This window comes from Belonocnema kinseyi, chromosome 10 (genome assembly GCF_010883055.1).
Source record: "Belonocnema kinseyi isolate 2016_QV_RU_SX_M_011 chromosome 10, B_treatae_v1, whole genome shotgun sequence".
Classification (NCBI taxonomy): Eukaryota; Metazoa; Arthropoda; class Insecta; order Hymenoptera; family Cynipidae; genus Belonocnema; species Belonocnema kinseyi.
In genome coordinates this window covers 72,406,215-72,433,683 of record NC_046666.1, presented here as the reverse complement: position 1 = coordinate 72,433,683, position 27,469 = coordinate 72,406,215, and the positions used below count along the sequence as shown (strand labels likewise).

The window sequence follows — 27,469 nt, the reverse complement described above, 5'->3', positions numbered from 1 at the left end:
TTCAATGTACCTTTACCGAGATTCTGGTGGTTCGGAACCCACCTTAAGCTGTAGGTCCCCCCATCGTGTACTTGACTGCAACCCAGTCCGTCAATGATGGGGCCTGTGACAAAATTTCAACACAGAAATGTTTTCTATAATGTACTTAATTGAAAGCAATAATTTTAAATTATAAAAAGACCAATTTCCTAACAAATAGTTGATTTTTTACTAAATTATTGAACTTTCAAGACAAAACGACGAATTTTTTTACACAAAACAGTCGAATTATCAACTAAAAAATCTGAAATGTTGATAAAAAAGTTAATTTTATACCAAAGAAGACAAATTTCGAACAAAATGCAACGGCTTTCAATCAAAAAGTTGAATTTGCAACTAAACTAGTTCAATTTTCACAAAAAGTTGAATTCTTACTTAAAAAGAACCATTTTCGACTAAAAGTGGAAGAGGTAAAATTTCAAATAGCAAAGCAATTTTTCATGAACAAAAAAAGTAATTTTCAACAAAACAGTTCAATTCCCAACCAAAGAGATAAATTTTTAACTTAAATTTTGAATCGTTAACCAAAAAATGTATTTTTAACGAAAAAGATGAAATTTTAAACATAAAGATTAATTTTCTGCCAAAAAAAATGAATTTGTAACGAAATTCAAGAATTCTCAACCAAAAAGTTGAATTTGTAATTAAAAACATACATTTTAAAACAAAAAGATAAATTTTCGAACAGAAACGTTCATCATCTGAAAGAGTACTAAAAACGTTTCCATATGCACTTTTAGAAAAAAAGTTCTCTAAATTCTAAAAGGTAATTGTGATTTAGTTTATGGACGATCCCTAGGGGATCATGAGTTGAGTCACAAAAAAATATCTAACAACTATAATACATATAGTAATTTATTTTCAAGAATTGACTGATCACTGATTTTTCTACCTTAAGTAACTTGCTCAATCCATTGAATGAGTTCTCACAAATATTTAATTAAACGAATACGTATTACTGATATTCTTTTTTATACAGAAAGCGAACCAGACGATCAAAGACAGGCAAAATAATGTATTAGTCGATCGATTGGATTTATTAAAAGAGTACATACTAACTGGAAACAGAAAAAAGAGCTTTAGGAGACGTTCTTGTCCAGTTAAGTTTAATTACGAAAACGCTTTTACCACGGAGCTGCCTACTATTAGAGAAGCTCACAGTCCTGATCCTGCGATTAGAGAAGTTCCGAGTCCAGAAACCCCACAGATTGATAAAATCAAGCGAAGACAGAGTATAATGCAGAACGTTAATTTGGCAAATGAAAGTAAGCATACCCGAGCTTACATAACTTTTTTGGGGATTTTTAAATGAATTTTACTGAATATTTTGATGTTTGCAGCTTTTGAAACAGCCTTTGCTGATTTTGAACTTGAGCTTCTTCAGTCCGACTTTCCGCTTGACGAAGATTTTTCCATCACTACTCGCCGGAAGTTAGGGTTGCATCGAGTTAAGTTTAACGACAACGTCCATGTATTTAATGATACCCCCAGTAGTCGTGGTGAGACGCCAATTAGAACTCCATCAACGCCAAGAAGAAGGTACAAATGATTTTTTTTTCTTTGAGATAGCCAGTATTTCGTTGCACCATTAGGAAAAAATATCATGAATTAGTATATCCAAACAATGATTTTCTTTGTCATTTATTTCAATTATGATATGATTCAGTTTAAAATGTGTAATTCGAAGATTTTGGATTTTAGAAAAAAAACATTTCTAGTTGATTAACTTCGAATGTAAATTAATTAATTATTTCTAAAATTGGACTGAATTTTATGATTTAAAAAGTAAATCATATATGATTTTACAAGACGATTCGGAATCAGTTTGCAAATTTTAACAATAAAAATTATTTTTTTTCAGTTGGAAAGTCTTTTTAGCTAAATAAATATAAACACCCGATGGAAACTTTGTAAATATTATCAATTGTAAAATAACTGCAAAATAATATATTCATAATTAAACGCTTCTATTAAATTTCAAATATTTCAGTCTTAAATATTCAAATTTTGAACAATTCAATTTTAAAAAATTTAATTAGGAAAAATAACAATATTCAGAATTATCTGACTGTTCCTTTAAAATCAGTAATTATAAACTAAAAATATTCAAAACCAAATAAAAAAATTAAACTTTGAACGTTACCATTTTAATTGTTAAATTAAAAAATTGAATTTGTAACTAATAGTTGAAATTTGATGCATAAATAATAATTGAACACCTATTATTATTAGAAAAAAATCGAGTAAGTTAAACAGATATTTTGAAGTTTAAGAAAAAATTTTAATAATTAAAAATTTGAAGTTATTTCCAATAATTTAAACGAAGTGTTTACGTGTACTGACAAAATCCGGCTGTTCGTATCAAGATTTCGATGCAAATAGCCCAAGGCCTATTTTAAAACAATATATAGATTTTGAGAGATATCGAACACAACATTTATAAGTCTTATAAGAATTTTGAAACGCCTGAGAAGAATAAAAAGCATTTCCTTGGAAAATTTGAAAGTGATTTTTTTTTAATTTTTAAGAGAATGTTTAAAAAGATTTACAAAATTTTTAGAAATGAATGTAGAAGATTTTAAGGATCATTTTTTTTTAATTTGGAAGAATTTGAAAAAAATGCTACGAAAAATTTTAAAGAAATTCAAATCATTTAAAAAGATGTTTGGAAGTTCTAAAAAAAATTTTTAATAATTTGAAATTTGGAAAAAATGTAAAACATGTAGATGTTTCAAGATTTTTAAATAAAATTTAACTCTTAATTTATGAAATGTTCAATTTATTTAAAAAATGTAATCGTTCAGTTTTTAATGCTTCTCGCTTCGAATTACTTAAAATGATATAATTTAATTTCTTTAATTTATTGATTGATTCTTTACTTTAGAGCTTTGAAAATGATAACTTGGATTTATATTTTTCGAACTGAATCTGAATCTTTAAACTCTACAATTATAAAAGTAAACAAAAAATATTTGGCAGTTCAACTGCATTTAATAAGAAACTGTTCTTTTGAAAAGTAGCTTTCGTTTTATACGTGTAAATTATTGAGCATTTAAATATAATATTTTTGAATTAAAAAACGTTACATCTTGAAGTTTAAAAAATTTTAATGCAAGAGTTCCGCTTTGAGTGCATTAATTTGCAGCTCATTTTTCATTACTTCAAATGGAAAAACTTTTAGATTTATAGTTCAATTTTTTTCTTTTCATTAACTTCGAAAAATGTTTGCAAACTGAAAAAAAATCTGAGAATGATCGGGAATTTTTTTCTTTTACTAAAACAGCCACGGTGGTTAAAAATTTAGATTATATTTTTGTTGTTTTAGTATTCAAATTTTGATTAAATAGTGGTGAATTCTTAAGGGCATGTTATACTTAGAAAATTATCGATTTTGCCAGTTTTAGGTTCCCCCGGCTTTTTTTCTAGAATAATAAATATTTTGTCTTAAAAATTAGGGAAATGATAGTGAACATGCTAACGGACGTTCCCACACACTTTTTTTGTAGGTTAATTAAAAAAAGTTTTAATTTAGCAAAATGTTATTAATTTGCATAGCGCTTAGCAAATATACCATATAATTTTTTGAGTGTTAGATTCCCCCGGCTTTTTTCCTAGGATAAGAAATATTTTGCCTTCAAAATCTGGGAATTGATAGCGAACATGCTAAAGTTCGTCCCCGCACACTTTTTTTGTGTTTTTTTATTAAAAAAATCTTTGATATTGCTAACAACGTGCGTGTATATTTCGAGGTTATGTGTGTTACAATTCACCCGAGCGTTAATTCCAAACTACACAATATTTTTAGACGAAAACTTTGGACTTACAAATAAACATAGTAACTAATCTCTAGGAACTAACCTTGTTTGCAGACAATCAAAAAAGTTTATTTTATAAATAATTTCCAAATTATCGGAAAGGCAGAGATGAAAAACGACGTAACCTCAAAATAATGCATATGCATACAATTTTTATTTAGCACAATAAAATTTGTTGTTATTATCCTTCAAAAAAGAGTCCGGGGACGTCCGTTATGATATTTTATAGCATTTCCGAATTCAGTTTTTAAAAGTTGTCATTTTTGTGGGATAAAAGTCGGGGAAACTGTAAGTATCAATGCCCTTAACTAAAATTAATATTTCAGTAAGGCCTTAATAGTGTTCTGTATTATTTTGAAATTCATTTAATTTATTGAAAAATGTCAGGGACGTTTCACATTGTGGATAACCTGAAGAATGTTTTTAAACTTCTACATTTATGCTTTAACCACCTATATTGTTCGAGAAAAATTCAATTTCAAATCGAGTTTGAACTGTAGAGCAATTTTAATTTTAAAGCATTTACAACTGAATATTTTGAAACTGAAAGCGTTTAAAACTTATCAACAAATATAAATGTGTCAACTCTTAATTTAAATCGTAAGATAGTTCGCTGTAAATTGTACACGAAATTATTTTTAAATGTTAAAGCCTTTATCGGCAAAATGTGGAAGTCAGGTAAAATTGAAATTTGAACAGATGCAACTTTGTAGCAACCCTGAAAGTAGAAATTGACAATAGGACTACTAGCTGGAAATAATTGCTTTTATCTTATGATCGAATTTTTAAATCAGATGTGACTGCGTAACCGCATCCTCACCTGGTACTCCAAAAAGCATATTGCGAGAGAGACTAAAAACCGTCAATGAGGAGCACGCTGAACTAGAAGAATTCACTGTCTTGGAAAAACAACTTAATCGTGACGAAATTCATTCTATGAATGTAAGTTTATTAAGTTATTTTTATTATTATTTTTATTAATTCATTGCCAATTTATAGATATATCAATTTGCTACTAGAGGTTCCAGTACAATTATCTAAGCTTACTGTTTAAAAAGTAGAAGATGGACAGTTTAAGAATTACGTGACGCCATTATTCACGATTTTCTTTGTTATTGTTATTGTCTGTTATTGTTGTGAGTCGTATCCTCTCGTTTCATCTTAATTTCTATGTGCGTTGTCTAATTCTTAAATAACATAGTATCGTTTAGTGCATTTTAGAAATAAAAAAGTTTAAATTATTTGAAAATAATCTCGATTAGTTGGACGATAATGAAAAAACTCTTCGACACTTGAGGAAATCATTGGAGGACACGAGCATTTTATACACTGATGTGAATAAAAAATACTCCGATCTTCAGGTGAGTTTAAAGGTAGAATATTAGAATTCTGTAGAGTTGCTGTAGAGTAGTCTCGAAATGGTGGAAAGACCATTAAAACCAAGCGGTCAAACCTTAATGCATTACTTAAAATTTTTAAAGGGGATGAATATTATTTTGAAACTGAAAATTTTTTTAAATCTGTGATTGAACATACTTCTACTAAAAGTATTGTCTTTCCTCAATGATTTAATAAATGCTTTGAATAATTGAAATTGACATTTTATCAAATTTATGCAAGAGATTGTCCAAAATACTTTTTAAAAATGATAAAAAACGATGGTCAGATATAGGTGTGTGTAGTAGATTCAGCACTCTGTTTCAAAAATGGATTAGAAGGTGAACTAGAAAATGGAAAAAAATCCTGAAACTAGAAAACTGAGGATATTTTTTCTTATGCTTGTCTTTGTACTTTTGCTTTTTGAAGACCGAGCACTCTCGTCTCGTGGGAGAATGTGGCCAGTTACGGAAGCAGGTCGAGTCTCTGTCTGTGATTCAGGAACGCCTTGGCAGAATGGAAATTGAAAATAAGGACCTCAACAATAAACTGGTAAGTAAACTTTAGGTTAGCAAGTTCAGGGTTGTCGAGGGCAGGAAATCATTTTCATATCACTTTAAATATCACAAATTTTATATTAAATGAAACTGCCATTTTTATGAGTTCGTTTTTAAAATATTTTCAGTTTAAAAAGTTTGTTTTGTAAAATTTACAAGTCTTGATTTCTAATCGTTCATTTTCAAATAAAAATATTGTTAAATATAGTTTTGAAGACTTTAACAATTTCGACGGTAAAAAAATTTAAGTCGAATATCTGTAAACATAAATTAATTAAAAGGTTTTAAAAAATTGAAGTAAAATACTTAAAATTGAATAGTAATTGAATGTGGAAAACTTGAAGAGTGAATAACACTGTCCTGCATGAGTTTTGCGAATAAGATTGCACCTAGTGTTTCCGAATGGATTTTTCGTGCTGAATTCGAATCTGGGTTCAAAAACTTTTATTGTTTTTGTCCTCTGTATTAACGTTTACCTATGGTCGTATTATATCATTTTTAACGAGAACCGAGAAATTTTCAATATTTATTAGTCACTTGGTAGTGAATACTCGCATCAGAATCCGACAAAAATTATTCTCACAAACCATCATATCTTACGTATCTTTTCCCGCCGAACACGATTCTGCGGTTAGATTGAAGATTTAACGGCTGCAGATCTCGATTATCGTGCTTCAAGTAAAAAAATGTGAAAATTTAAGGAAAATTTCAAAAAAAGCTTTTTTTAAGTGAATGCAATTAGGAAGAAAGTGTCATAAATGACACTTGAAACTTCTATATTCTAAGTAATTTTGTCCCCTTAACATGATTGTAAAGTTAGTTTTGAGCTTCATCTCGTAAAATTGTCTTATTTTGCAATTTTCCATGAAAATAGCAAAAAATAGCGAATATATATTTTTTTACTTTAAGCGCGATAATCGAGACCTGCTGCCGTTAAATCTTCAATATGAATATGTAAGATATGATGGTTTGTGAGCATCATTTTTGTCGGATTCTGATGCGAGCATTCGCTACCAAGTGACTAATAAATATTGAAAATTTCTAGATTTTCGTTAAAAATGCTATAATGCGACCTTAGGAAAAAGTTAATACAGAGGACAAAAACAATAAATGCGGTAGTCTAATGTCTTTATAATTGCTTCGAATTCAATTTCCAATGGTTTTTGTCTAGGGATGTAACAAAATTCACTAAATCCGTCTGAATTTCAAAAAATTGTCCCCCATATTGGATCCACTATTTTGAATTTTTAAAACCTAACTGCATATTCGTAATCAGCGACCCTTAAAACCTTTAAAAGCACTGCATATTTTATTATGCTTGAGTGTAAGTATGTTAAAATCCTTTTTGTTTTCATTTTCTTTCTCCACCCCTAGACAAAAACACACCCCCGCTCTAAGGGCGCATGCGATTAATTTAACACAGAGCTAATTTTTCGAAAATGGCTAAAAAAAGTCGTTTTTAGGGATTTCAACCCCTATTTTCTCAAAGACGTGACGCGATGAGAAGTTTTTGAACCCAGATTCGTGTTTAGCACGAAAAATCCATTCGGAAACGCTAGGTGCCATCTTATTCGCTTCAGGAAATTTAAATTGGCAGGGCAGTATAATTCTAAATTACAATTTTAATTGTTCGACAATTTATTTAAACATTTAATTGGTGCGGTGATTACTCAGTATTGAAAAAATTCTAAGGCGACGATTAGGAAGCACAGGATTTTGACAACAGTTTTTCCCAAGAATCATAACATACGTTAGATAAGTACATAAGTAAAAAAAAATTTGAAACCAGTGAACTCAAATGGCTGACCAGCGATTACTAGGAATTTTAATATTCTTTTTCACTAAATAATTAAAAATAGCAGTTAAATACTAATCTTAAAATATAAGAATTTCTAAGATTATTCCATTTTCAAATTATAACGCCGCGGAATATAAGTCATGTAATTGGTTGCATGAGAGCAATTCCATGTCAAATCATCAGGAGGATTTCAGCTATTGTTAGTAATTTTTATGAAAATTCTAGAATCTGTTCTCTTAGATGTAAAAGAAAAACCCTCAAGTAATTTTGGAAAAAATAAAAAAAACTTAGTAGATAGACAAAATTGAAAACATTGATCCTTTTTGCTTCAACTTTCATAACTTTGGCTATTTTGATGATATTAAGGAGTTTTTTTAATTATTCGTAATAGGACGCAGTTTTGAAAAAATATTTATTAAATAAAAAAATTTCAAAACCTAATTTTTTAACTGAATTTCTGAGAGAGAAAAAAAAACACTTTATTTTTTTTCATTTTTGTATACTATAGATCGCTTACAATGTCCTCTGCAAGCCCTGTAAATACAAAAATGGGATCTCTCTTAGTTTCGAGAAATAATTAAGAACGTAGGCCTTGGCATGGTGTGCCTAGAGAACGAGAGTCTGAACTCGGAAGTTCGTGCATACGATTCTAATATTCTGCTATTGTTCGTCTGTTGTTGGCACGGTTTTTCACATTGTGTGCATCGTTTCGGCGAACGTTTTCCATTACTTCTCGAAAACTAAGGTAGATCCCTTTTTGAAATTTACAGTGTTTGTAGGGGACATAGTAAGTTATCTATATAAAAAAATTAAGTAAAAGTGGTTTCTGAAAATCATTTTAAAAATTAGTTTTTTTGAAAAATAAACCCTAATATGATTAAATTTACCAAAGTTTCTGAAAAGGGGACAACAAATTTCAATTTTGAATATCTCCTAAGCTTTTTTATTTTTTCCAAAATTATATTAGGGTTTTTCTTTAACACCCAAGAGAACGGATTCTGGTATTTTTCGGCGGTAAATCATTTGAATTCGATTATCTGTAAACATAAATTAATTAAAGGTTTAAAAAATTAAGTTATGCCTTATATTATGGTTACTCAATAGTATATAATATTTAAAATTAAATAAATGACTATGGGATTTTTTAAGAATGAATAATTCTAAATTACAATTTTAATTATTCAAAAATTAAATTTTTTTTAGTTTAAAGTCCCTTCATTATACATTAATTGTTCACTCTAAAACGTTTCTAATAGCCAAACTTATGACTGTGACTCTGTGAGTCAATAACAAGTCGAATCGAAGCGTTCTCTCAACTGACTTGCGACGTACCGAGGGTACTTCCTTAAAGTGTTTAAAAAAAATAGCACTTCCATAGCTATGTCGTGACACTCTTCACTTGCTTTGTGGCATTTTTAAATTTTCATTCACAATTAAAACCTTGAATTTTCTAATTTCAATGAACGTGAGAAATGTTTGCAAACCGGAAAACGGTCGTGGATTTGTCTTGTATTTTACCGGCCAGCCTGCAGTTTTTTTTTAACTCACCATCAAATTTATTTTAAAATACTATTTATGAATTATTATGAATTTATAAACCTGAAAATATGAAATCAAACATATCAATTTATAAAGTACGTCAGAAAATATTTCTCATCAAATTGTACAAAATTCATTTAATTACAGAACGCCGCTCTGAAGAGACAGAAATTTCTCGAGGATGAGAATGTCTCGCAGGCATTTCAAATGGAATCTCTGCAAACGAAATTCAAAGCTCGAGAAAAGGAGCTCGAATCGTCTTTGCAGGTTAGTAAAATTCCTCTCCAGTTCGTTTTTTTAATTCTTATCAATTCAGGGTTGCTACATGACCTGCAAGACCTGGAAAAATCATGGAATTTTTAAAAAATGACTTGAATTTTGTACTTGTACCTAATTTCAAGTCTTAATAACTACTTTAGTACTTCACGGCAAATTTTTAATTTGCGAGTTATACGAATTAATTTTGTTCGTAATAGAAATAATATGATTATATTTACAAATTTAAAAAAATAATAACTTAATGATAATTGTTCTAAATTATTCTATCGAGTCGTAGATTTATTTATTTATTCGAATTGTAATTTTTTTCAAAAGTAGATCTGGAGAAGTCATTACATTTTTAAACCCTACTTCTGTAGCAATCCCGTTAAATTATCTCTTAATTAAATAAATAAATATTCTAGCTCGCATGGAAAGGCTGTGACCCAGCCCAATTCAACGAATCAGCTAACGAAATTCTTCACTTGCAAACTCTCGTCAAAACTCTTACCGAAGAAGGTGAAATCCTAAAATCGCAGAAATCTCCAATTACAGAATCAAACCCCTTAGTCGCCGAAATCGAAATCTTAAAGCAAAAACTGGAAGAGACCAACCGATTGCTGAAAGAATCCGATTCTGAAAAAGCTTCTCTTGTAGCACGTCTAGATTCCATTTCTCAAAGATTGCTAATGAGATCCAAAATTGAAGAATATGACAAACTACTTGGAACATTTGAAGAAGTAAAACTTCTTTCTCTCCAGCGATTTGAGGAATTGGCAAAAGAATGTGAAGACGTTGAATCCGGTCTCGAAATTTCAGCGCTGCAAAAGGCGGTTGAAAATTTGAGTTCTCATCTCACGGAATTGGAACAAGGAGGCGTAAACGTGAGGAATAAATTTTCAATTTCTCTCGCGTGTATTGAATTCCTTTGTCAGCAAAACTCTGATCAATTATTAGATGATGGACTTGACTTCTCGCCGAACTTTGAGGATTGGAAGAAAACGATTTCTTACAACGAGAAGGAAAAGGGCGACATCATTTGCGGATTACAGAAATTCAGGGAAAGCGTCATCAGAAAATCTAAAAGCATGGAGTCTAAACATGAGATCGAGTGTGAAAAAGTTGAAATAAAACGAGAAGAAAAAGAGACTTCAACGGTAGACGAAAATGTGAAAGAAAATCTGAAGTGTAAAGAAAACATGAACGCGAAAATTGAAGAATTGAGTCTAAAAATAGAGGAAACGAATCTTGAAAAGCAACGATTGGAAAATGAACTTGAAGAAGTGAAATCGAAGTTGTTGGAAGCGGGAGAAAAATGGAAAGACCAAGAAAACGAGATTTTGAAACTGGAATATTATGAAACAGAACTGGAGGAATTGAAGGAGAGATTTAAAAAACTGGAAACCGAAAACTGTGATGTCAAATTAAAATTGCATGAGTCTACCAAGAAGCTAAACAACTACGAAAACGGTGTTGAGTTTCTGAAATTCGAAAGTGAATTTGAGTCGAAACTTGCAGAGAAAGAAGCTCAGTTCTGTGAATTAAACTCTAAAGTCATAGAATTGGAGGTGGAAAAATTGAAGATAAAATCCAGTTTAGCAGAAGCTTTGCAAAAATTAAAGAATTTTGAAGATGGTTCTCAGAATTTAGAAAAAGAGTACGAGTTGAGTAACAAACTGAAAGAACTCGAAGAGCAAAATTCTCTGATAAAATCTCAGCTTTCTGAAGCAGAGGGGAAATTGAGCGAAAATGCTTTACGTTCTTCGAAGCTGAATGACGAATTCGATTCTAAATTGTCTGAAAAAGAGTCTCAAGTTTCTGAATTGAGGTACAAAGTAAAAGAATTTGAAGGCGAAAATGTAGATCTGAAATTAAAACTGAGAGAAGTTGAAGAGAAATTGATCAATTACGAGACATTGGAATCTGACAATCAATTCACAGAAAAAGAAACTGAAGTCAATGATTTGAAATTAAAATTCGAAGAGCTAAATCTCGAAAACGTGGAGATTAAATTCAAACTTGCGCAGGCAGAGGATAAATTAAAGAACTACGAAACACTCATGGAGACTTCGAAGTCCGAATATCGCTCCGTCGAAGATTTGGAGTCCAAACTAACAGAAAAAGAAGCAAAAATTAATGAGTTTGCTCAAAAATCAGAAGAACTCGAGTGTCTTAATTCTGAAATTAAATCTCAACTCCTGAATGCGACAGAAAAAATACAAACTTATGTGAATATTGTCGAATCTTTAAAATCTGAATCCAAAAATATCGAGGAAGAAAAGACAGAAATGAAATCTCAACTTGTAGATGCGACAGAAAAAATACAAAGTTATGTGAATATTATCGAATCTTTAAAATCTGAATCCAAAAATCTCGAGGAAGAGAATGTAGAAATTAAATTACAGCTAGAAGCGGTCGAAAAAGTAAAGCGTAGGACTGAAAATACTCTCGATTCTCAAATAGAAAATGAAGCAGTGGTTTCTCAATTGAGTTTAAGGATCAAAGAACTTATGGATGAGAATTTTGAGTTGAAGTCAAAAATCGAAGACGTAGAGGAAAGATCGAAAAACGATGAAGTCACCATCAAGTCCTTAAATTCTGACGTCGCACGTCTTAATGCAAAATTGCAAGATAGAGAAATTTATTTATCGCATTTGAAAATGAGATACAAGGAATTGGAAAGCATCAACAACAGTTTTACGAAATTTCACTCGATGAACAACACGAGTGAAGAACCTTTCGCTGATTTGAAAGCTGGCGAAGATTTCGTTAAAACCTATGTAGCTGAAAGCGATGCGATCAAGAAACGATTAGAAGACTTCGAAAAGAACGTTTCCATTTTCCGAGAGAACGTAGACCAGCAGATACATTTTGTGGAGGGTTTGGAGAAAGGTAGTGTGAAGAATGTCATTGAAGCATCACCATCACGTCAGAGTAAAATGTCGACTCCAAGAAAATTGGCAGATCCTGAATCTCAAAAATCTCCAAAAACCGTTTCCCGATCATTCAGCGATGACAATGAATACACGAGTATCTTTGCGAATAATAGTTATTTTGATAAGATGGAAGTGTCCGGGGGAGAGGAAATGGTTGCGGAAAGTGAAACGCAGAGTGCAAATGAAACACAGAATGAAAGCCAGGATTTTACTGCACCATCAATGATGATCAATATTTTGAAGTCGAATAATGTTCCGATCTTAAAGAGACGAATTAAGGATCTAGAAACAAGAAATGAACAACTGGATATTCTCTATAAGGAGTTTATAGAGAAAGTGAATGATAAGGGCTGTGAAGAACTTGCGAATGCAGTGAAGGAATTTAGGAATGTGAAGATTTCCTTGGAGATTGAAAATGCGAGGTTGAGTGAGGATCTTCAGCAGAAAGTTAACGAGTCGGATGAAATAAAGAATGGAATTCGTGGGTTGAAAATGGATATTGAGAAACTGCAGCAGACGATCTATTTGCTGAATTCAGAGAACCTGGATCTGACGTCCAAACTAAATGCGGAAAAGGATAAGATTAAGGAAGCGGAGGGCAGTTCACAGGTAAGAGATTCTGAATTTAATTTAAGATTTATAAATTTGACATTTATTTTTATAAAACATTATTTTTGTAGAATTCAAATCATTTTTTCATTTCTGGTTATTGTAAGGATAGTAGATTCTAACGTGGAAAATATCTGGATTATGCGCTTAAAAATGGAATATTATGCGAATTCATGCGAAACAAAATTGAATTACTCGTTACGAAAATAAACAATTTTAAGGCATAAGATCAGGATGGCCGTTGGACTGGGAATTTTTACCAATTTTTAGAAGAAAAGTTGGTTCCATTTTGATTTCAACAGTTTTTAAAATAATTAGTTGAATTATCTTTTTAAATTATGCTATTATTCATAGGAATCCTAAGAAAATGTTTTTATGTTTTTATTCTTTTGAAGCCTTACACAATCCTTGAAAAACTTCTAAATTTTTGGTTTGAAGTCTAAAAAAATCTACATTTTGTTTTAATTTAGGTTATCAATTTAAGTTCTAAATTAATTATGAATCTTTTAAAAACTTCTAAATATCTCTTAAAATTGTTCAAATTTCTTCTACGAATAATAAGTGTTCAATTGTTATTTGTACATCAAATTTTTAAGGAAAATTTTTTTAATTTGCAGGATTTCCTAAAAATTGTAGAAAAAATTCATTTTATTTCAAAACATATTTAGAAGTTACGGGAAAATTCAAAAATAATTTAAAATTTCAAAAAATGTAAAACAACTTCTAGATTTCCCAAGACTTTAAAATAAAATTTTAAAAAATTTTCAAGGATATTTAAACTGTCTAAAATGAAAATAATTGAACTTCTAATTTAAGAAATGTTCAGTTTTAAAAAATTCAGTTTTTCAATGTTTAATGTTTATAGTTGAAAATTCCTTAAAACAATATAATTTAAAAATTGTTATAGTTGATTGATTTTTTAGTTTAGAACAATAAAAATGATAACGTGGATTTATATTTTTGTAACTGAATCTGAATCTTTGAACTCTATAAACATTTGACTAAAAAATTTTGAATTAAAAAACTTTCAAACTGTGCTTTAATTTTTAGTTTATTTTTTATTATTTCAAATAGAAAAATGATTAGCTTTAGAGTTTTCATTTTGTAATTTTATTGACGGTGAAAAATCTTTGCAAGCCGGGAAATGACCGGAAATTTATTTTTTCGATTAAAACGGCCACTCAGAAGATGTACTTTTTAACTTCAGAAAATATGCAAATATCAATATTTAAGGCTAATTTTTTTAATTAATAGAAGCAAAAAGAAAGTTGTTTGACACCCGAAATTTATCAAATTTTACACATGTGCTAAAGTATTATGACGATTTATTTTTAGTTACAGTTTGTAGTATTGAAAAACTGTAAAAAATTACAAATTGAAGAGAAAAACTTGAGCAAGATACCATTTCTGAAAACCAAAGCAAACTTTTTTTTGTCAATTTAGTGCAATGCACTTTTTTAAAATAAAAGTTGTACATGTCAAATTTGAAATTTCTTCATTTTGAATCAAGGTAACGTTTTTTTTTGTCATGGTACCTTTTCACTAAACTTGATTTTGAGTTTTATTTCAGATAGTTACAAAAATATCATTCTTTTTAAAGCGGCCCTAGAGCTTGCATTTAGCCTTTTCTTAACGATTTCAGCGATTTAGAAACAATGGTTTTTTCCGTGATAACCAAACAATGACCTATTTCTTGGATTCCAACTGCATAAGTTCATTTTTTTCATTTGTAAAACATAACTTATCCAACAAATTTTTTTGCAATTTTTTTATAATTTGTTGATCACGAAAAACTGTACTTATCTAATCTTTTACAAGTTCAAAAATCGAACAGAAGACTTTAACTGTTTTAATTATTTTTATTTGACTTCTTTCGAATGCTAAACCGCAACTTTTTTTGCTCAACGTAAATGATTCGATTAATTGGCTCATTCTTACTTTGTCTTAGTACACGTGTATTTTAAGCTTTAACAACTTCAGCGTAAAAAGTTTCACGTAATTCTCCCACAAAAATTAATGAACATAAAAATAACCAATGATCTTTCTGGAAATTAAACAAAAAAATTGTAAACTTCACACAAGAAAAGGTGCAAAATTAAACGAAAAAAACAACAAAATATTCTGTAATTTCCCCTAAATGATGTCAATTTCCTTAAATCTTTGCGCTAAAATTACCATGATACTCGGTGTAAATTTATCACAAAGGTCATTGGTATTTTTCTGTATGGTATTTTTATGTTGTGAGAAAATTACACCTTTATTGTAAATTTCATACAGTTATGTGGAATTTTTTTCAGAAATCAGTGTGCATTTACAATAAACGTGCAATTTTCCCACAGAATTTATTGAAAAAAAAGACAGAATGAAACTTATTTTTCAATCACATTTTTTACATTATACGTAAAACCTAAACGCGAGGGGTCGACAACTCGTGATCAAAAATATATCTTACTTTTTCAGATTTTAATTAATGAACTCAAAACGCACGTCTCTCAAATCAGCAATGAAAAAGCTAACTTAGAAAAAGAAATCTCACTTTTAAACGAGAAGTTAAATACCGCAAACTTCCCCAATTCGATAACCTCCGACGAGGAAGTAAAATCAAAACTTAACGAATATCACCAAAAGATCAATGATTTAGTAACTGAAAACAGAAAACTGACAAATGACCTCATGGATAGTATAAGGGAACTAGATTCACTTAAGGAATGCAAAGCTCTTCAGTACGATCACGAGTGTAACTATAAAGAAAAGAACCGATGCTTGATGAAAGAAAATGAAGAGTTACAAAGAGAAAACTCGGAATTATCAGAAGATCTTATGAAACACATTGACGAATGTGAGATTCTAAAGCAGGATCTAGAGACTGCTTCGAAAAAACTAAGTATCTACGAGCAATCTCCAGAAGCCGCGGAGTCTCCCGAAAATGTACAAACCATCTTGCAAGAGAAAACTCGTCTTGAAGCAAAGGTTATCGAACTGTCATCTAAAATTACACAGCTCTCGAACGAAAACACTGAATTCACATCCAGCCTTTCAGTAATCTTCGATGAATTCGAGAAAAATCCTGAAGTCGACAATCCATGTAGAAATTCTATACTTCTATCCACGTCTTTAGAATCTCAGAGTCGTCGAGTCAGCAACAGTTTTAGACACGATGAGAATCTTCAAATCTTGAACAACAAAATTAAGACTCTCCAAGACCAAGTTGAACATCTCACTCTCTTAAATACGAAACTGAGCGACTTAAAATTAAGTTCTTGCACACAGTGTGCTCACCTTAGAGAACTAAACGAAAACAGAAGAGCTCTGAAGCTTGAAGTTAAGTCTCTGAATAATAAACTAGAGGATCTTCAGGTCAAGTTCAGGCAAAAGTGCGCTAACACCGATGTCCTGAGGTTGAAAGCCAGCGAGGAATTAAACAGAAGTGGCAATACGAGTCTGAACGGTAGCATGGGTGAAGGACTAAACATTTCTCTGATGGAGGAGAATATTCGCATCCTGAGCAGTGAGAAGGAAGTTCTTAGAGAGGAGTACAACAAACTCTCAAATCTCTACCAAGAAAAGTGTTCCGATCTCGAAATATTACAGGATTGTCAGCCTGGCATCACTTCGCCAACTTGTGCGAGTCCCATGATCCTGAAAAAGAAAGAGAGGCTTCTCAAAGTTGAGTCTGCTATTAAACAAGTCGGTGCAGATCTCCATCAGCAGAGAGAGAAACTCTCGAATCTGAATAACGAACTCCAGAAGTTCAAGGAACTCAAAGATCAGTTGAAGTTTGCTGAGGATTCTGCAGCGACTGCAGAAGAGAAGGTAAAACTGCTCGAGAGTGATATCGCAAGTTTGTATAAAAACATCGAGGGGTTGAATGAAAACGAGAAAATATTGAAGACTGAGAAGCTGAATCTCGAAGTCGAGTTGGAAACGTTCAAAGTTGAGAATCAGGGGAACAAGAAACTCATCGGTGATTTGCAGAAGACTGTTGATGAACTGAATGAGGATAAAAGGTCCTTGAATTGGGAATTGGAAGTTGCGAGGGAGGAAAAAGAACAGTTACTCGCTCGGCAGAAGTACGAAGATTCCAACCGGGAGATGTTGGAAGCGACACTGAAGGAGTATAGAGATAGTATTGAAGACTCGGAAAAGAGGTTTAAGGAAATCAGCTCGAACCTGAACAAAGCAATTGTAGAAAACCAGGATCTCAAAAATGAAATAACAAGACTAGAATCTCTTCAGAAAACTATGGAATTAAAAACGGAAGTTGTTGAAGATTCCCTAGAAGAATTGAAATCCCAAGATTCTCAGAAGGAACTCGAGTCTGCGAAATTGCTAATTATCAAAGAGATGAAGTCCCTTACTTCGGAAGTTCAAGACCCATCAAATAATTCCGTTAGCGATCTTTTCCAAGTCTTTCTCAAGACGATAATGTCCAAGGAACACGAGATCATGAAAACTCTGAAGGATCGTTTCGATTACGAGAAATTAAAACTTGAAGAAGCGAAAGAGCAGAGTGAAGATGCGGAAAAGCGTGCAAATACATGGGCAAAATCCTTGGAGAATGACATAGAAAAGTTGCAGTCCGATTTGATACTTTTGGAATCGAAAAATCTAGATTTGCAGAAGCAGATCGAAAGGTTAGAAGATGGATTAGAAGAGACTCAGCATGAGAATCAGGGTCTGAAAGAGAAGATTCAAATTCTCGAGGGTGATTACCAGGCTCTTCAAGTCGATTTTGAAAATTATAAAAGTGATGCCAAAGGAGATATGGATGTCATTCAAGAAAGGGAAAGAATGCAGGCTTCGATTAAAAATAAAGAGATGGAACTTCAGTCTAAAATGAAGCAGGAGAAAGAAGAGTATAATAAGAAGCTTGGGGACTTGACAAACACTTTAAAGACCCTAGAAACAAAGAATATAGATTTGAAAAATAACCTTGACGGATACGAGGCGAACGAGAAGCAACTGAAGAGCATTATTGACATAAAAACTAACGAAATTGTGAAGAATAATCAGAAAATTAAAGACCTTCAGGTGGAATTAGCGCAACTCGTGGAGGTAAATAATAGAGTGAGTGAAGAGAATCTCGAGAAGAATCATCGCATTGAGGAAATTACATCGCTTCTGAAAAGTAAGTGCGATAGTTTGTCTGAGTATAAGACCAAATTGGAGACACTTATGCCTGAGTATGATCACATGCGTTTGCAAATTGAGGAGAGGAAACTCACTATTGAAAAATACAAGGAGGAGATAGAAACTCTGAGAGCTGATACCACGAGGGAATTGAATCTTTTTAAGGACAAATTCGTGGAGGAAGAGATAAAATCTGCTGGATTAAGTAATCAGTTGACTGAATTAAATGCTAAAAATGGACTTCTTCTTCAGGATTTGGAAATGATGAGAGAAAAGTGTATGGAACTGGAAGCAGGGAATGAAAAGTTGATGAGAAAGGTCAGAAATAGCACAAGTAAGTCAAGGGTTGAGAAGGAGATGGAAGAGCTGATGGATAAGAACAGGACTTTGGTGAACAATTTGGAAGGTGCTTCTAATCGAATTGCAGACTTGCAGGACGCGAGAACTAAAACGATGAAGGAATTAGTTGAACTAAAAGGACAGGTGGAAACAGTGAAGAGGGAAAACGAGGAATTGAAGAAAGCTGTGGACGCGTTTAAATTAAGACACAACTATTCGGACATCATGGAGTTGAGAGGGAAGTATGAGGAACTTCTGCAGGAAAAGAACGGAATCAAGTTAGAATTGGAAGAAAAGAAGTTGCTTTTGGCGCACAGGGATAGAAAAATCGAGGAGATTTCTGAGGAATTAAAAGAGTTAGAAGAAAAGAATGCAGAACTGGACAAGGAAGCTGATGATTTAGCCGAGGAAATTAAAGAAAAGGGAGCGGAAATAGGTAAAATCGAGGACGAAAATTATCATCTGAAAGAGAAATTCACGAAAGAAATTGAGAATCTTAGGTCACAGTTAAAACATGCGACGAGTATAAATACAGAATTAAGAGCACAGATTGAAATTATAAGAAGGACGGAAGTTGTTGGCTTGCAGAGGGAAAATGAAGAATTGAAGGAGAAACTGGTTGAGGTTGAGCATAGATTGGACGCGAAGAGTTGTGCGAGTTCTAGAAGTACGAGTCCGATGGCTGAGGTGAGCAAAAGGAAAAAGAGGAGAAGTGAATTGTTTAATCAGAAGCGACATCTCGATGACGTGAGCGATTCGGGATTGAGTTCGAGTTCTACTGATTGTGCGTGCTCTGATTTGAGGAAAACTATTGCGGATTTGGGAAAGGAAATAGCAATGAAGAATGGTGTTATCGCTGCGCTGAATGTCCAGATTCAAAGCGAAAATTTCCCATATCAGAAGAAGTGCAAGGATTTGCAAGATGAGTTGATTCTTCAAAAGAATAAGGTATTTATTTATTTTTTTGTCATTTCTTTCCAGAAAGTAATACAAAGGAACAATTATACATATCAAATCAGTTAAAAATTAATAGTTATGAATTAAAATCCTTGAATATTTCTATTTCTTCAAATAATATTTCAAAAATGGCAGTTAATAGTTTTTGAAATTGATCAATTTATTTATAAACAAAGTATTAGATATTACAAAGGAAATACTTCAAGTTAAAAAATATCGAATAAATCGAAATTTAAGATTTTCTAAAACAAGAAGCTGTCAAAGAGATTCTTTTCTATGATGCCGATTTTAAGTATTTTCTAAAAAATTTTATTAATTTTATTGATTTGAAGGACGACAATGAAGAAATTCACTTGAGAAACTGTAAACAAACGATAAAATTCATTCTATAGTTAAAAGTAAAAAAATCTTGCTCTCAAAAGTAGACTTCAACAGATTTGAATATTTGAAATGCATTTCTCCAGAAAATCAATTCTACAAAAAATTACATAAAAAATTTCAAAATTCTTTTAAAATATACAGACAATTGTTGCCGGTATTAGAGAACATGCGTTAAAAACCAAGTTGATAAATGCAGACAACTTTGTTAAATACTCAGTTTCGTTTTTTAACTAGTATAATATTTTTTAAGCTGCCACTAACAAATGTTTTGAAAATCTAAGCGATTTTAATTGGTAAAATTACAGCTAGAAAAATACATGAACCACTTCAGGTTTTTTTACTGTAACTAGAGAACAAACATGATAGAATATTCTATTTTTTGTCTGGCGCAATTATTAAATTAAAATATTAAATCATTATTAATACACAATTTTTGTATTTCATAGTATCTATTATCTAAAATAATTGGAAAGAAAAGCAAGGAAAATATTTTTGATAATTGATGAAAATTGATATTATCTTAACTTCAGAATTAATGTATGCTATTTTTTTACGCTAACGTACCCTATTACTCTTAATATATTCTAAGTATTCTTGAAAATCGTTGATTTGTGATTAAAAGTCGCAATTTTAGATTTTAAAAAACATTAAAATAAGGTAACACGAAACTGTTTAAGATTGTAAATCTTCTTTTATAAGGATTTTTTGTTTTACAAGAATATGATCAGAGTCCATTAAATGACTATGATTTTGTCAAAATATTATTTGCTAGTGGCGTATCATTTTCGAAAAAAAATGGATTCAAATATTTATTTTTTAAATTCTGAATTAAAATTATGAAAATATAACATTATTAAAACTTGTTTTTAATGTACTATTCGATTTTTCTTAAATTTTCAAGACTTGAAAATGGAATTTTCTATTTTCTTCATTATTCAAAAGTTTAATTTTCAACATTTGAATGATCAAAACTTCAATTTTAAACTGTTAGAAATAGAATAAACTCGAAAATTCAAGTTTCATTTTCAATTTTTCAATTCAAAATTGTTTAAACATTGTAAATATGTTTCAAATTATAATGATTTTTGTTTAAAACTATTAATTTTCCATGTGAAACGGCAACTTAACCTATAATTGTAAAAAATTATTAATCTTTTTAAAAATATAATAATTTTTTAATAAAAATCTCAATTACCGACGAAAAACAACATAGCAGTCCAGAATTGTAAATTTTCCACAAAATCTAATGATTTTTGTTTAAAATAACAGATTTTCTGTGGAAAATGTGAATAGAACTTCAAGCTATTCAAAAATTGTAACTCGTGTTCGAACCATAATGATTTTTATTTTGAAATCCCAACGTATGGTGTAAAGCGGTTGTGTAACATAAAATGTAAAGAAAAATGATTAATCTTTCAAAACCTAATTATTTTTGTTTTAAAATGTCGATTTCCGGTAAGAAATATTGACAAACCCGAAAAACGTAACTTGTCAAGAAATTTGTAATCTTTGAAATTTAATAACTTTTAATTAAGAATACCCATTTCTAGTGTAAAACGCTAATATAACCTAAAAGTGTTGAAAATTGGAAATCTTGATGATTTTTGTTTAAAAAGGCTCATTTCTGATGGAAACATTAATAAATTCTAACACTTTTTAATTATATTTTTATCGATTTTACAATATCGAAGAGGAAAATGTAATATGGAAAATATTATTTAAAATTTTATACGGCGTTTGCTCAACTTTATATATTTTTCCTTGATAGAATTTTATTCTGTAGGTTCAATTCTAAATGTTTAAAACATAAAATTTTTAAATATTCGAAGCTTCGTTAAAAATTATTAATTATAATAGGCTAGAAATAAAAAATGGTTTACGTTCGTTTTAAATAAACCGAATAAAATAATTTGTTTAATTAAATTTTAAAACATATAATTTAACTTTTAAACGTTTGAAGATTTCGATTGTCTTATTGTTTATCATTAAAATTAAAAAAAAAACTGAACTGTTTAAATTTTTTCAGACTCGACAGCTTCTGCAAGAGATTTCAAATCTTAAGAAAGCAATGATGGATACCAGTGCTCATGAATGCAAAGTTTGCAGAGACTGGAGGCTAAACCAAAAACATCAAGAGGTTCAGTGTAAGATAGAAGAAAAAACTTACCTCAGCGGCACAAGCAGTGGCATCGTCGGTGTAAGTTTCTATTTTACAACATTGACGGTCTGGTTTACTAACCTAGGACATCAAATTTTCATGAAGATCCGCTTGACTAACAAAAAAACTGCATGCGAACAGATACAGAAATCTCTACCGAAACCGAGGGGAAAAGATTTTTTTTATTCTTAGAATATTGGACGAAATAAACAAATCTTATGGCAAAATCTATCTTTTCAATCGCATAATTTAATTTTTTACTTCGAAATATGACATAACATAATTTCGCTGACAAAGAAAAATCTCGAATGTTGATAACTAGAGAAAAAAATTAAATATAAAATTTCCGAAAAATGAAAATTGCAGAAAGAAATAAAGCCTTTAACAATTTTAATGAATCTAGAAAAATATAGAATTTAAAATTGGCGAAATTATTTAATTTCCGAAGTTTAATTTTAATTTAGTTGTGAAATTCTTGCATTTAATAAATGACCGAAATATAAAATTCCCGAAAAATATGAATAGGTGTTTAATATTTTATATCTGTTAGTATATTTTATTTTATAAACGTGCAGTTTGAAATTGAAAATAGCTTACGATTGTAAAGTTACATGTTGGGCCACATAAATTCTCATTTTCAGGGATTTAATTATTTCGAATTTTTAAATATTTTCTTAATTTTATTTTCGGTCATTTTAAATTTCTAAACTTTGCGCGATCCGTTGACACTTTTAACATCGAAATATTTCAATTTAGTTAATAAACCTTTTCGATCGTTTTATCTGTTTTTCAGTCATTTAAAATTTCTGTATTTTTCAACATTCAGATTGACTTTTTAGGTAAAATTATGTCATCCCAGAAATATATGGTTTATTTTTACAATTTTTTTCGCTTATTTTTTCAGGAATTTAAGCATATCGAGAAGCTGGAGAAGGAAAAGGCCCTCATGAGGCAATTGTGTCGCAGTCGACTTGCACAAATAAAGCAACTCGAAGCGAAAGTCGAAGAACTCTCAACAAACGTAAAACTGACAAACGGCTAGTGAATCCCCCGTTGTACATATGTTTCTACCGTTCTTGAACTGTTATTCTCGAGCACACTCTGTTTACTATATTAAAAGTAGCATGTAAATATTCTTGAAGACAGCTCACTTGCATTTTGATTGTTCTTTTCTGTCAAAGTCAAGTGAACGTACGCGTAATTTATTTATAACTGAAGCGTCCCCATAAACATTGGCATGAGTGTCTATGCCATATGAATGTATATATTAAGTGTTTAGTAGATGTACTTAGGAATGATTGCATCAACCTTTTGACAAGAAATATTATACATTTGCGAGATATTGAAGAGGGAATTTTATGTTCGTAATTACAATGCAGTCGCGTGGCATTTCTATTTTTTTACATTAAATGAAGTCAATATATTGAGAAAGTATACAATTTTCCCTGCAAAATCAAGGAAAAGTGATAGCAAAACATTGCTATTTTTTATTTAAGATTGAAGTTAAAAAAAAGGAAAACCTTTTAGACACTAAGTGTCAATAAATCAAAAGTAATGTTTGTAAACGTAGGTTTCCCCTCGCGCAACGATGGTTGTAAATTATGAGAAAAAAAATTCAACATTTCGATACTTAATAAAATGATTTTCATACTTTTTCAACAAAAAAAACTTCTTTATAGAGTATAATGGTTGGACTAAAATTACGGTTTGGTAATTTTTAATAATTTCACTGGACACTCAATAAGCTTGATGAATTCACTGGAAAATGTCTGGTGCTTCGACTTTATATGTATTTTTTTAACTCTAGAAGAGATAAGAAGAAACAATAAAAATATTCTACATTCATAGAAATTAAACTGTTAAATATGAATGGTAATTATTTACGAGAATTTTATTTAAAATATTGCCTCTTTTTCAATAAACTTTTATTAGTGAAACCAGTCTTTTTGTTCGGGGGAATAAAATATTTTATTGACCAAATAACATAAAATTAGGCGCTGGTTTTGGCCTTTTTCGATTTATATCTTGGTGCAAACGAACGAACTTTCCTTTTCTTGACACTTCCATCAAACAGTTCTGAAAAAGAAATTTTTATTTTTTTATTTCATTCATATACTTATCCATAAATGAAAAAAAATATAGTAACCTTTATCAGGTTCCTCTCCAACTTCGTCTCGGTAATATTGAGAATCATCATCCTCTTCCTTATCTCCCTCGTTAGATTCCTTAGCGATTTTGTGCATCAATATATCAGTTTCCTTCTTCTTTTTTTGCATTCCTTTCAGAGACTTTTCCTTCGCTTGCTCCTTTTTCCTTTCTTTCTTCTTCTTGTTCTCTTCCTGCGCCTTTTTCCGGTTTTCCTTTAACTTCTTCTTCTTCTCTCGTCTTTTTTGGATAAAAAGCTTGTCTTCTTCCGACTTTTCGATAAAATCGTGGAAGAGAACTTCACCTTCCAGTAGTCCGTCTTCAACTTTTATCAACTGGATTACATATAAAAAATTAATTTAAAATGCACTATCCATTCATCTGTATATTTTTTATTGTTTTTCATCTTAGGCCTCTGATTGTAAATTCAGCTAGCCGCTGGACCGCGAAATGACCAGGATTTTTATGAAACCGGGAAATGACGAATTTATTTTATGACCGGGAGTTTTACAAATTTTTAGAAAAAAAATCTGTAGCAGTTTCTAAGGCTTGAGCAATTAAAAAATAGAAGCTATTGAAATCGAAGATTTTGGATAAAACCATTTTTAGCCAATCAACGCTGAATACAAATTAATTAACGATTTTTCCAATTGAATTGCACTTCAAGGATTGAAAAGTGAATATTTGATCGTGCAAGAAGATTCAGAATCAGTTAAAAATTTTAGAATTTCCAGATTATAACGTTAAAAATTAAACGGTGTCAATTAGAAAGTCTAATTAATTAAAACAATTGAAAATGTCCGATTAAAACTTCATACAATATTTTCAATTTTAAAATAACTTTAAAATAACATTCATAATTGAAGGCTTTTATTAAATGTAGAATATTGTTTCAGTCTAAAATATTCCATCTTTAAACCATTCATTTTAAAATTTAAAAAAAAAACATTTAATATTTTACAATATCTGGCTGTTAATTTAAAACATCGAAGTTAGTTCAGAAGTAAAATCAAGTGAAGCGTGGAGGCCAGATGGCGCTGGGAGTCTTTCCAGCCTATATTTAAATGGAAAGATTAGTGAAAAATTAATTTGATTAAGGGTAAATGGGAGCCTGTGACGCAATCAAAATTTGAACTTGTAATGTTAATTTTGTCCGCCTTTTTTTTCTTAAACTAAATAAGTTAGCATATAGAAATTTTTGGAGAAGGAAGAAAATATATGAGCCGACATCGGTTGGCATTCAGTTTTATGTATGACAAATTAAAGTGTGAACCTTTTTTAAGCTTTACTACTTTAAAAGCTTGCACTAAAATAACAAAAATGGGTGGAATGCGGTGTTACTCCTGCATGTAAATATCAGGTTATGACAGCTCCTTCAAAAAATTTAATTTCTTTTATGTGCCAGAAGGCAAAGAAAATGTTAGTCTGACAAAAGCCTTTTTAATTGAAAATTTTGTTGTAAAACCCAAATGCGGCATGCGCGAGACTTTTTTTTTACATAAGATATTTTGTGGGAGCGAAACACGATTTCAGAGGATGGAGTCATTGTTCTAGAAGTTGCAATAATTTATTGTTGTTGAAAATTAAAATTAGTGTTGTTTATATAATAATTGGCAATTAATGTTTTAATATTTTTGACTTTTAGACAGTTTAACTTTTTGACTGAAAATTGATCTTTTTAGTTAAAAATGCATATTTTAAAACGATATTTTGATTTTTAAACATTCTTTCGTTGAATTGTAAAACAAAAATTAATAAAAATTATAGAAGATTTTATCTTAAACTGAAACTATATCTTTATATATTTAAATTATTTTGTAGAAATATAAAAAATTAAATAAAGACTAAGTATTTTAATAACAGGATGGCCGTTTTAATATAAGAAAAAAATTCCCGGCAATTTCCTGGTTTTTTCCCGATTCTGAAAAATTTCTCACGGCCAATGAAATTTACATGTAAAAAATTTAAGGCACTAACACTTTTCAAATTAGCAATTTTTAATGAAATACAGTTAAACTACAAAATTTAGAATTTTACCTTTTAGAAATTAGTTCAAAGATTCAGACAAAAATTTAATTCACGTTATCATTTTCAATGCTCTAACGCAAAGAATCAATTAATTTTACATTTTTTATATTATACTATTTCAAACAATTTTAAGGTAGAAACGTTAAAAATTAAACAAAAAAGAATACTTAAATTAGAAGTTAAATTATTTTAATTTTTGAAATGAATCGAATTTTTCCTACAATTTTTAGAAAATCCTACAAATTAAAAAAAAAGTTCTTAAAATCCTCCGGATTCTTACTTAACAATTTCAGAAATCTTATTAAATCTTTTTGAATATTATCTTTTTAAAAAATTCTAAAATGAAAAATTATTTTCAATTTTTCTAAGAATCTTAAGAAAATGTTTTTATTCTTTTAAATCCTTTGACAATTCTTAAAAAGATTCTAAATCTTTTTTTAATCGGCAAAAATCTACATTTTGTTTTAAATTAAATCATTTCTAGTTCAAAATTAAATTTGAAACTTTTCAAAACTTCTAAATACCTCTTAAAATTACTCAAATTTTGTCTACAAATAATAAGTGTTCAATTATTATATACATACGTCAAAATTTAACAAAATGATTTGCAAATAAAACATTTTTAAATAAAAAAAATTAAAATTGTAACGTTAAAAGTTTAAAAGCTCTCCAAAATTCTAGAGATTCAAAGCTTTCTGTATAAAACAATTCAGTTTCAAATTTTTTACTTTTAAGTATTTGGTGAAATATTTCTAGCTATTCAATAATTATTCTTTTTCTCAATTAAACAAATTTTAAATTGAATAGATTAAAATTAAATATTTTAGTTTGAAAGAATATTTGGTAAAAAATGCATTATTATGAAGTTATTTATAAATTGAAATTAATTTATAAATTTTAAATGAGAAGCTTACATTTCTAAATGACTAAGACTTTCGAATTGAAAGCGTTAAAATTGGGAAATTCCTCAATTTTGAACGGAGTTCGAATAGTTTTTTTAAAAAATAAATTATTGTTCCCTTTTAATACTTAAAGCACAGATTTATTTAAAAAATTATTTAATTAAATATGCAAGTATTCAAGACTGCATATTAAAATTCTTTAAATTAAAATTTAAAATGGAAAATTTTTAAAGTAGAAGATTTTCGGATTACGCATTATAAACTGAATGTCATAATTGAAAAGGATTAAAATTCAATTGGTGATTTAAAAAACTGTTGAAATCCAACTTAGAGAGAACTTTTTTTTCTCTAAAAATTTGTAAAATTTCCGGTCAAAAAATAAATTCACTGTTATTTCCCGGTTTTTCAAATTTCCCGGACAAGCATCTACCCTGAATAATAAATATGGAACATTTCATCTTAAACGATATATTCATTAAAAAATATCTGGCGTAGAAATAG

At 30.0% G+C, this 27,469-nt stretch overlaps 2 protein-coding genes across 3 annotated transcripts in view; one reads left to right on the top strand and one right to left on the bottom strand.

The window, feature by feature from the left end:
- Window positions 1–23,757, top strand: part of LOC117181196 (thyroid receptor-interacting protein 11-like) — a 25,393-nt gene extending 1,636 nt beyond the window's left edge. The window contains exons 2-11 of the mRNA XM_033373762.1: window positions 1,019–1,304; window positions 1,380–1,578; window positions 4,649–4,796; window positions 5,117–5,215; window positions 5,661–5,783; window positions 9,273–9,392; window positions 9,809–12,928; window positions 15,389–19,345; window positions 21,762–21,932; window positions 22,798–23,757. Of these exons, the coding sequence (XP_033229653.1) occupies window positions 1,019–1,304; window positions 1,380–1,578; window positions 4,649–4,796; window positions 5,117–5,215; window positions 5,661–5,783; window positions 9,273–9,392; window positions 9,809–12,928; window positions 15,389–19,345; window positions 21,762–21,932; window positions 22,798–22,935 (8,361 nt within the window). The 3' untranslated portion in view covers window positions 22,936–23,757. The remainder of the gene's footprint in view (window positions 1–1,018; window positions 1,305–1,379; window positions 1,579–4,648; window positions 4,797–5,116; window positions 5,216–5,660; window positions 5,784–9,272; window positions 9,393–9,808; window positions 12,929–15,388; window positions 19,346–21,761; window positions 21,933–22,797) is intronic.
- Window positions 23,758–23,801: 44 nt separating this feature from the next.
- Window positions 23,802–27,469, bottom strand: part of LOC117181416 (protein Peter pan) — a 59,300-nt gene continuing 55,632 nt past the window's right edge. For both annotated transcript variants that reach the window (XM_033374042.1, XM_033374041.1), the window contains 2 exons: window positions 24,040–24,373; window positions 23,802–23,969 (listed from right to left, as the gene is read on the bottom strand). In XM_033374042.1, coding sequence (XP_033229933.1) covers window positions 23,884–23,969; window positions 24,040–24,373 — 420 coding nt within the window. In that variant the 3' untranslated portion in view covers window positions 23,802–23,883. The remainder of the gene's footprint in view (window positions 23,970–24,039; window positions 24,374–27,469) is intronic.